The 11,710-nt window shown below is 39.9% G+C and overlaps 1 protein-coding gene across 1 annotated transcript in view; it reads right to left on the minus strand.

Annotated features, from left to right (window-relative positions):
* Positions 1 to 11,505, minus strand: part of LOC143292924 (N-acetylglucosamine-1-phosphotransferase subunit gamma-like) — an 18,420-nt gene extending 6,915 nt beyond the window's left edge. Inside the window, exons 1-6 of the mRNA XM_076603620.1 lie at positions 11,373 to 11,505; positions 9,066 to 9,120; positions 5,131 to 5,274; positions 4,322 to 4,405; positions 3,696 to 3,789; positions 1,698 to 1,895 (exon numbers count right to left, since the gene is read on the minus strand). Coding sequence (XP_076459735.1) covers positions 1,698 to 1,895; positions 3,696 to 3,789; positions 4,322 to 4,405; positions 5,131 to 5,274; positions 9,066 to 9,120; positions 11,373 to 11,499 — 702 coding nt within the window. The 5' untranslated portion in view covers positions 11,500 to 11,505. The remainder of the gene's footprint in view (positions 1 to 1,697; positions 1,896 to 3,695; positions 3,790 to 4,321; positions 4,406 to 5,130; positions 5,275 to 9,065; positions 9,121 to 11,372) is intronic.
* Between the last annotated feature and the right edge of the window lie 205 nt (positions 11,506 to 11,710).

Consider the following 11,710-nt stretch of genomic DNA (forward strand, 5'->3'; position numbering starts at 1 on the left):
AATGTGCAATCATATGAATATTTCATGGTATGCATGTAAAGCTGATATATAATAGTGATTATTTATAAAGGTTATCGGCCGTAGCTACTTTCGTTTTCTCTGCACAGGCGGATAGTAGTTTGCACAGGACAGGAATGTCAGACCCCTGCCGGAGTCTGCACTAGTGGGTCACGATTAAGATTGTGTAATTAAATTATATTTTTGGTGAAGTGAATGCTTTTAGTATGAGCAGATATTAATAAATAATAATAATAATAATAATTTCTATACAAAAATGCAGTCATTTCCTGAAAGTGTGTTATGCAATAAATAACCAAACAGAGAAAGAAAGAGACAGAAAAAATGCATGCTAGCATATGTGCATGCGTGAGTGTGTGCGTGCCTGTGTGAAAGAGACAGAGAAAATGAAGAAGAAGGAGAAGAAGAAGAAGAAGAAGAAGAAGAAGAAGAAGAAGAAGGGGAGAGAGAGAGAGAGAGAGAGAGAGAGAGAGAGAGAGAGAGAGAGAGAAAGAGAGTGTGTGTGATAGACAATGTGTGCAGTGTGTGTGTGTGTGTGTGTGTGTGTGTGTGTGTTTGAGACAGAGAAGGGAAGTGACAAATCTCACTGCACTCCAGCAACCATATCAGCCTGCACTGCAATATCCAGGCAAGTGACCTCTGCAGTGGTTCAATCTGTCTTTCTGTCTGCCTGCCTGCTCACCTGCCAGTCTGTCTACCAATCTACAAAACTTTTTTTTCCCCCCTTGTCATTGTGAAAACAAAGTTCTGCAGATGACATGAAAAGAAAACCAATTTCTGCAGTCTGATGTGGTAACTTTCAGCAACTATTACCTCCATCCTGGAGTCTTTCCAGTAAGCTCAAATTAATGAAAGTTGAAGGTGATAATGAAATAACCCAACAGGGCAGAAAAGAGAAATCCAATAAAAGAAAAGAAAAAAACAAATAAACAACAACGACAAAAACAACCACCACCACTTCCACACACTCGCACTAAAAATAACGCAGAAAAAACTTTATTAGCAATTTATTTTCCTGCTTCTTTTTTTTCTTTTCCTCAACTGAAACTGCAAACCATACCTGCCGCCATGGTGAAGTGGCTAATGTCGCTGACTGATGGATGGGAGAACACGGGTTCAATCCCCATCAGAGGTGGGTTTTTTCCAGCCTGTAGCAGGCTCCTACCCAGAGTATTTCCACCCAGTGTGTTTTGGGTTTGAATGGGAAGACTGGGACCACACAGCCCAGGGTCATCCACTTGAACAGATGTGTCTTTGCTCAAATTTCCTGACCAACACTGAAGGTGTCTGTATCTGTGAGCCTGAATGACTCTGGGATATAATTATCAGACTACAGCCTTGTCAAGGAGTCTGAAGCTGAAATGGACCACCAGAGCAGCATCTTCACCACCCCTATCATCATCATCAAAATACAGAATTCAAACAAATTATGAAGAGAAAAAACAATGAAAAAGAAGAAACTGAAAGCCACAAATGAGGAATGCCAAAGAACACCTGACGCAGAACTGTCAAAGAAGAATTCAAGACAGCTCACCTGGGGTACCATTCAGAAACTGGCCCAAAACAAAACAAGAGTGGTAGTTCTTTGTTGCTGTCATACTTGCCAGAAGGCGAAACTGACAGTAAGTTTATTTATTAAAAAAAAAAGAAAAAAAAAAAAGAAGCCACAACTGTCACACCTTTTCTGTGAGCTCCTTGCGGTGCCTCTGCCCTTCCAGCTGGTCCCACTTGGCCCTCAGGTGTGCAGACAAGGTGGGATACACCAGCATGGACTGAGGATGGCACACCAGTGGGGTGCTGAACACTAGCACGTAGTGACAGGTGCTGGGCTCTGACACGCTGACAATGTCACTGCTGTTCCCACATTCAAACTTCACCTGCTCGCAGACAGAGAGACGCACGTGTATGCATTAGCATATAAACACACATGCATGAAGTACACACACAAATATATTAACATACATGCATATAATACATACACACAGATACATGCTGAAAAACTTCTAACAGCAAAATCAAAACCATTGACTATATACAATATACAGTGAACACAATGTAACAAATTGACACCTTCAGTGCCACACATTATTCTGTTTTGTTGTTGTTGTTTTTTTCTTGCTTATTTGCCAAACAAGCTTTGTGGTAGAGTGTAATTATTATTGTTTAAAATTCTAACATGGAAAACGCTAAAAGAAGTATGTATAACCTGTACTATTCTGAAAGGAAAATGAACAGACTATCAATTTCTGATAGTTTGAAGCTTATCTGGCATGCTGGTTAGCAATGAGTGAACCAAAAATGTGAGATCAACAATTTTAGATAATTTCTGAATATATGTTATGGGTATTACGTAAAAGCAGCTGAGATAAACCAAAAAATAGATGAAAAATCAAAATAAATATGTCTCCATACGTCATATGACCAACTAGCCAAAAGTGCAACAAAGACCAAATCCAATTCCACAATTCCGTTTTCTGACCTGAAACCAAAAGTTCAAAGTTACACAAACAATCTCTGGCAAGAAGAATGGAACAATACCAACAACAAACTGTTCCAAATTAGACCAAATTTGAAAGAATACCTTCCATCTTTTTCTGGTAACCGCAGAGAGGAAACGGTGATGTGCCGATTACATACTGGCCACACACTCCTCACACACTCCTATCTGCTAAAAAATGAAGAAGCTCCTTGGTGTATCCCTTGTCATGAACCTCTTACTGTGAAACACTTATTAATTGACTGCTGGGATTTGAACGAGGTCCGACATAAACACTACACAGCTGAGTCCTTGAGAACACTGTTCAGGGATGTGCCTCCCTGGGCAGTAATGGACTTTTTAAGAGAAACAAATATTTTTAACAAGATATTTTTAATTGCATGTTTTTTAAAAAAGGCATACTGTAAAGATTTGTTGTGGTCACAGCCCTGAGATGGCCTAAGTGGCTGGCTGGGCTGTAAACATAAAAATTTTAAATAAAATATTTTATTTACAGTTTTGAGAAGATTTTTTTGTTGAAACGTGGTAACAGCCCTGAGATGGCCTAAACGGTCGGCTGGGCTCTAAACAACATGAATTGAATTGAATACGTCATATACACACAGAGCTCTGAATTACAATTCAAACTTCTGGTATTCTATGCAAACTCATTCTCTCATATACACTCTTTTGTGCATGCACACACACTCTCAACCCCCACCCCCAAACATACACAAACACCCCCATACACAAACAAATAATCCCATTACACACACACACACACACATACACGGCCTTCAACTGCAACAATTGTCTGCTACGCCCACTCACTTCTAGTCATAACCAAAGCAGTTTAAAAGTGACCCATTTGGCACGCAATGAGTATTGCTCATAACAAGTGAGTATTGTTCTTGACTTGCCTGTATATAATAGTTGATCACCGCGTTGATAAAACAATGGCAGAATAGTTTGACTGTCTAAACATAAGTCACAACTGGAAAAAAGACTTTTGTATCAACAATGAAAAACATTTAAATTCTTAAAAATTTCTTAGCTTTGCAATGATTTGAAACTGACCTGAAACTATTTCAATCACCAACAATGAAAAATAAAAATTAAAAAGATTGAAAAAAAGGCACCTGAGCAGCACATGGGATGAGAAAAACACACATATGTCATCTATAACCCACTTTGTCATTACCTTCACACTGCGATGGATCTGACCACAATCGTCCCCATCCATCATCTCCATGGAAACAAAAGTGTTATTTTCAATTTCCCACTCCTGCCAAACCCTGCACAAAACAAGCCCAAAACATGTGACAGTTACCAGTACAACCATCAAAACCCGCTAACTGATAGAGGTTTGTTATACATTATGTATATAAGTTGTTCTGTCCACAAGAAATCCCAGAGGGCTATTCTGACACTGTAACAGTCCAATGACTCTTTTCACGAGGGAAAAAACACCCAGTTCTGGTATCCTACTGTGTCAAATTTTGGCAGAATCCACCCTAAGCTGACACATATGACATTCACTCCAGCAAGTTCATCTAGACCTGCACCCATGTGATGTTCTTCATACTCTCATCACACTCAGTAATATCTGGACAGCAGCTTCTGGGTTCTAAAAATTAGTTCAAAAGGGAAATACAAAACCTCAATTTAGCAACTTAACTAGAACAATGTTACAAAAAAACCCCAACATATTACATTCATAAATAACACCATTCTTCAACCACATATAACAGCAGCAACAGAAGCAACACACACACATACACAAAGCATGCTCATGATGAGACAGAGCACGATAGCTCAGCAACTTACCCAAGAACACCATTATAGGGATTCCAGTGATATCCTTGTTCATGCTGAGTGACATTAGAAAAGGGACACAGGTTGTACTTGTAGCTGAAACAAACAACTGTTCCATCACATTCATGTCATCTAAAAAAACAAAAAAACAAACACACACACACACACAAAGGCACTGGTACATTGTCACATATATCAGTCAATAAGAAAAAGAGACTCAAAAAGACAAAGAGAGGGGGAGAGAGAGAAACAGATAGACAGACATGGAAGTAGCAAAAAAGAAACAAATGAAAAATGCAGAATATGTGTTAGGAGGAAGTTGGATGTAAACTTCTCCCCTGTGAAGATGGATGACAAAAGTAAACAGTGAAAATGGAGTAAAAAGGCGAAAATGCCCATATCACATTTTCACTTTGATTAGAACATATGCATTAGTGCACATCAACATCCTGTACATGAAAGTGATACAAGAACTTCTCTACCATTAAAAAAATTTTTTTTCACACTACATATATCTTTTAAGACAATGGAAATTACATCTGGAGTACATAAGGAGATTTATGCAAAAGACTGAGATGTCTAATATTATCTAGGCAAAAACAAGATCTTTCTTGCAAATTTGAAAAAAAGACACGCAAAAATTTGGGCTTAAAATAGATAAAATCATATGGTTGTGAAAATGAGATAGAGGGACTTAAATGTAGACAGACAAAGAATGAACAAAAAAGGAAAAGAAAGAGAAAGATGGACCAGGAAAGAGAAAAACAAAACACACACACACACACAAAACAACAACCACACACTCTACCCACTTCACATACTTCTCAAATGTTTTAGAGAAACAGTGCCTGTGCAGATATCTCAGATGTGGCGGGCCTGACACATTAGCAGGCTGAACGCGCATTTTGAGTTTTTCATCAGCTTCTGCATTTGCTGCCCAAGGCTGCAAGTTGTTGTTTCCAAACCTGTCACAGTAGAAACACCATTTACCACTAAACTGTCAGCTATTAGTTCAAATGCTCCAAAGTAACTGCTTGGAATTAGTAACCGACAGTTTAAATCAAGAAATTGTCTTTAAAAAAAGTTAAATTCTATTTTGTACAATTAACTTAAAAGGAAATTTTCTATCTAAAATTACGTTTAATTAACATACTTACATAACACCCAACTAGTGCAGACTCCGGCAGGGGTCTGACATTCCTGTCCTGTGCAAACTGCTATCTGCCTATGTGGAGAAAATGAAACTACGGCCGATAACCTCCCAGATTTCAACATACCTCAACTGACAAATCTTTTCTACCACAGGCAAGGTCTATGAACATGATACATCTATAGATCTATCTATATATTATATCAGTTTCAGTAAATTTATTTGGAGTTATTGCTATCTTTCCCTTCATCATCTGCAATTGTTTTTAAATGACTTTTTCTCTCTTGAATTTTATCAAGGCAGCCTCCTTTTTCCTTGCCCTTATATGCATTAAATTTTTTTTTACTCCTGGGTCTCTTTTATGCTGCCTAAAAACCATAGTAAGTGTGTGTGTGTGTGTGTGTGTGTGTGTGTGTGTGTGTTTCCACACATGTATGCATGCATTTGTGTACACACTTTTTTGTGTATATGCGTGTGTAAGTGACTGCTTACATACTGTGAGCTCCAGCTCTATCAATTTCTATAGATAACACTGCAGCCATGACAGCAAAGTGGTTTTAATTTCAACTTTCACACACACACTCTCTCTCTATTTCTTCATTCTTATATTATGCATGCGTGAGAAAGACTGGTGTGAAAGCGCTTTGATTTGTCTATGCACAAGATTCAGCGCTATATAAATACCATTATTATTATTATAGATCAACAACAACTGGTTTGCATTAAGTCTTCCAAATCAACTTTTCAAGAAATAAGGTATGGTTTACTATAAGGATCGATTCTTGGGCTCCTTAAAAAGTTCTTTTCTCCTTATACATTATTAATAATAATAATAATTGACAGTAGCAGGATTGACATGTCTGACTGATAAATTTTTGCATGGACAATGTGTTATCAAGGACAATGCCGAGATTCCTGACTGAATTGGAAAGAGGGATGGATGTACTGCCAAGTTTGATTATGTCAGTTATAATGGAAGAGAGTTTTTGTTTAGTTCCTATGATCATTGCTTCCGTTTCGTCCGAGTTCAGTTGTAGCTTATTTAGAGTCATCCAGTTTTGTATGTCCAGGAAGCAGTTGGATGTTTCTTGCAAGAGCAAAGACAATTTTTCAGGGGTATCACTCTTCTGGAGTTGAGTGTCATCAACATAAGAATGATGACTGACATTATGAGCGTACAGTGTGAAGAGCACTGGGCCTAAAACAGATCCCTGTGGGACTCCATGTTCGATTTTAATGGGTTCAGATTGGAAATTATCAACAATGACAGACTGGAATCAATCAGTGAGATAAGATTTGAACCAGTCCAGAACAGTGCTGTTGATATCAAATGTAAAATGAAGATGGGAAAGAAGGATTGAATGGTCTATCGTGTCCAGTGCGGCTGACAAGTGTCCAGTGCGGCTGACAAGTTGAGACGAGTAAGAAGGGAAATTTTTCCCGAGTCAGACGCTAGCAGTAGATTATTCAGGGTGTGGAGGGGAGTGGTTTTGCTGCTGTGGTCAGCGCGATAGGCAGACTGAAATGGGTGGATGAGATTGTTGAAACAAAGGTGGTTGATGAGCTGCTTCAGGACAGCTTTTTCAAGGAGTTTGGACAGGAATGGAAGATTTGAAACTGGTCGATAGTTTTTCAAAATGTTTGTGTCAAGGTTGGGTTTCTTTAGAAGAGGCTGGATGATTGCAGTTTTGAAAGTGGATGGAAACATTCCAGTGAGAAGGGATGAGTTGACAATATCGGTGATTTACCTCTTTTATGATTTACCTCTTTACATCAAATCTGATTGTGAGTTGTTTGCCAACTCAGTCCACTCCGACCATACATGTATTAAAGTTCTGACATCCAATTTACAAGACAGTGTGAACAGATTAGTTAGGTGGACAGAACATAACTATATGTCTTTCAATGCTAAAAAAACTAAATGCATGTCTGTAACAACTTGACAGAAATGCCAGATAATGCCAACAAATTTATTCACTATTTTCATTTCCAATGTTAAGATTGAAGAAGTCAAATCACACAAAGTTCGAGGTATAGTTATTGATAATAATTTATCATGGTCTGAACATATTACTCACTTATGTAAAAGAATATATCAAAAAGTATTACAGTTATCAAAAATAAAACACTTTCTAAATACACATGCCTGAAAACAATTCCTTAATGCTCACATACAGTCAGTAATAGATTATGCTTCTACACTGTGGGATTCTGCTAGCGCAATATTCTAAAACCTCTTGTTCGATCATACAAATGTACTTTGAAATTAGTTTGATTAAAGTCATGTTCATTAACTTCTAATGATTATAGGTCACTTGATATCCAGCTCCCATTGGAGCTAAAACTAGAATATAATAACTAAATAAGGCTGTTTTTATGCACAAAATAGTAAGCGGCTACGCACCTCTTTCAATTATAAGTAACTTTCCAGTAAATAACATAAGACATGCACATAAGTTGCATATACCTTGTATAAATCTCGATCTTTTTAAGTCCAGACACACATACAGTGGGGGAACTTACTGGAATACTTTACTATCATATTTAAAAAATATAACTAACCACAACAACTTTAAGCAGAATCTAAAAATGTACCTATTCACAAAACTTGACGTCACCTGAAATCCAACATTGCTTTCGACAATTTGTGGGTTCCCTCTTGCTCGTGCGTGCGTGCGTGTGTGTGTGTGTGTGTGAACTGGTGGGATGGTGTTTGATTGGAATGATGGCCTAGAGGTAACATGTCCGCCTAGGAAGCGAGAGAATCTGAGCGCGCTGGTTTGAATCACGGCTCAGCTACCGATATTTTCTCCCCCTCCACTAGACCTTGAGTGGTGGTCTGGACTCTAGTCATTCAGATGAGACGATAAACCGAGGTGCGGTGTGCAGCATGCACTTAGCGCACATAAAAGAACCCACAGGAACAAAAGGGTTGTTCCTGGCGAAATTCTGTAGAAAAATCCACTTCGATGGGAAAAAGCAAATAAAACTGCAACCCAGGAAAAATTTTTTAAAAATGGGTGGCGCTGTAGTGTAGCGACAAGCTCTCCCTGGGGAGAGCAGCCCGAATTTCACACAGAGAAATCTGTTATGATAAAAAGAAATACAAATACAAGTAAATACAAGTAAGATTGCGACGGAAGGACTGTTTTCTCTGTTGGGTCTTTTGGCTTTTGTGTGTGTGTGTGTGTGTGTGTGTGTGTGTGTGTGTGTGTGTGTGCATTTCATCATTTTTTTGGTTGTGTTTGTTTTGCTTTGGGTGGAGTGCCTGTGAATGGTGAAATAATGGGAAAATACTGATGTATTTTGATTGTGTTCTGATTTTTTCTTCTTTTTGCTCATTTTCGCTTCTTTAGCTTTATTCCCTCTTAAGGGCGAGGGCTGGATGTAAAAAAGCATATTACTTGCTTATCTATGTATTGCCCTCGATAATAAAGATTTTGTCTTGTCTTGTCTCTCTAATAGTAATACCATAAACATGTATAAGAAAAATACATTAGATTTTGTTGAACACATAACCTTTGCAAACACTCATCATTTATGAATCAATGCCAGCATATCAAATGGTATCACTATCAAAGAGTAAATACTTCAAAAGCATATTACCCATAGCTTGATGGTTCATCAACAATCTTCATCTCCACTACATCAGATGCCAGCACTGTTGAACAATTGACAAGAACAACAATCAAAGTTCATATATATATATATATATATATATATATATGGACTCTACATAAGCTGCACAAGTCATCACTGAATCAGAAATAAACCAAATGATTTAATCAAACTGCCAACAAGTGAAAAATTGTAACGAGTCACAGTCAAAGTGTTCCATTTTGAATTTAAGCAATGCTGAAGATCTTTCTAGAGAATGCTTACCCAAACCAGTTTCAACACACACACACACACACTATACAAACATCTTTTTTGGTATTCTTTTTCTTATTGTGGCACCCTCCACATCTTTGCCCCTCTAAATCTTCCCCACCTGCCCCCTCTTTGCCTCTCACAAAGCGTACGCATATACTTATCACAAGTGATACATTGATAAAATCTCCACATTTGTTTAAAAACGCAATCCAACCAAGTGGCATCCCTCAACTCTGGGGTTGTCCCTGTTGACTGGAAGACTGCCAACATGTGTCCTGTCTTCAAGAAAGGGGAACGATACAATGCAGAAAACTACAGGCCCATCTCCCTGACAAGTATTCCATGCAAGCTCCTGGAGCATATACTGGTCAGCAAGATCATGGCGTACTGCGAAAAGCACCAGATTCTCTGCACAGAACAGCACGGTTTCCGGAAGGGGCACTCATGCGAAATGCAGCTACTCGGCTTCGTGGACGAAGTGTCTGAGGCCCTTGAACAGGGATACCAGGAGGACTTACTTGTCTTCGATTTCTCGTAGGCCTTCGACAAAGTAAATCACAGCCTCATGACCCACAAGCTTCGACACTATGGCATTGTCGGGAACATCAACACCTGGATCCAGAACTTCCTCAGTGATAGGAAGCAGTCGGTCATTGTCAATGGTTCCAGGTCAGAGCTTGCTCCAGTAGACTCAGGAGTCCCCCAGGGCTCCGTCCTTGGGCCGAGCCTGTTTCTACTCTATATCAATGACCTACCGACTGGACTGTCCGCCAGGGTCAGGCTCTTTGCTGATGACACTGCCTGCCACAAAGACGTCAAGACAGCCGAAGACCAAGAGGAGCTGCAAGCGGATGTGGACACCCTAGCTTCCTGGGAACAGCACTGGAAGATGTCTTTCCACTCCAGAAATGCTCCAAAGTCCATATGACCCGCCGCCGGACAACTCGGGAGCACAGTTACAAACTTCATGGCCACCAACTCCAGGAGGAGACCCAGGTCAAGTACCTCGGCGTCACACTCACCAAGGACCTGAAGTGGGCTCCGCATATCTACAGCATCACCAACAAAGCAAACCAGACACTTTGCCTTGTGCGCCGCAACATCAAGATGCCCAGTAAGACCATCAAGACTACAGCCTACAGGGCCCTCGTCCGCCCTACCCTTGAGTATGCCAGCTGTGTGTGGGATCCCCACACCACTGAAGACACTAATACTATCGAAAAGGTGCAGCGTAGAGCAGCTCGCTGGGTCTCAAACCTCCAGTGTGGACGACATGCTCCTTGACCTAGAATGGCCAACGCTGCAAGCCAGACGGAGGCGTGCGAGACTCACCACGTTCTACAAAGTGCACAACAGCCTCGTACACATTGATTCCAAATATCTCCCCTCTGTCAGCCGCCTCAGCCATATAACTAGAAAGTCCCACCCCCTGCAATACGACATTCCATCCAACAGGACACAGTACCGGCAGATGACATTCTTTCCAAGAACCATCCCAGAATGGAACAACTTGCCCACTTAAGCCGTCACTGCGCCATCTCTGGCAGCCTTCCAGGCCAGGGTGGCAAACCTCTGACCAGCTCCAAACAACAGCAAACTAGCCCCCCCCCCCCCCCCCACCCCGCACCCCCTGCCCACAAAATCCTCCTAATCCTGTTAAACCTAGAACTAACTAAAACAGCCCACTCGGAACCAGCCTCCGGAAAAGAATTCGTGTAGCAAATTCATCGACAAGTCGATGTTGGCTACCCATCCAAAAGAAGAAGAAGAAGAAGTGGGCATTTTTGTCAAGCCACCGAGTTCTGCAGTGAAATCGCTAGACTGTCTGTATACAATCACATTGCACAGTCAGAATCTGTGACAGTACTGAGTACCGACTGTATGTTGAACCATGTGCACTTCTTTATTACTGTGGCTGAACTAAGATAAAGTGTCTATTCAGTATTCACCATTCAGTCTTTAACCAGTCTTGGCTAAAACTTCGTAAGATTGCTAAACCACAACAAATGGAAGGCGTTATGTTTTGTAGAAATTACGTACCTGTCTGAGTGTAAATGCAAAGCACCAGTATCGATGCATATGACAGCATTTTTATAAAATTAACTGAGAGGGTGTTAACCAAAACAAACGAGCTGGTTTTCACCCCATAAGATGTGTCGTCTGCCATGCTTGTTGGCAAATTGTCGTTGTATTTTTGTGGTTTCGTTACTTATCAAAACCACTAAAATGGTTGCATGCAATTATCTGTTACATACAGAAATAGCCTATACGAATAATGAATCAATAAACTATTCTGTTTTATATTTTGTAAAACTTTAAAACAACAAATAAAAATTCCCAACAACCCACATACGTGAAGTTTCCTTTGTTTCAAGAAA

Source organism: Babylonia areolata, chromosome 18 (genome assembly GCF_041734735.1).
Source record: "Babylonia areolata isolate BAREFJ2019XMU chromosome 18, ASM4173473v1, whole genome shotgun sequence".
NCBI lineage: Eukaryota > Metazoa > Mollusca > Gastropoda > Neogastropoda > Buccinidae > Babylonia > Babylonia areolata.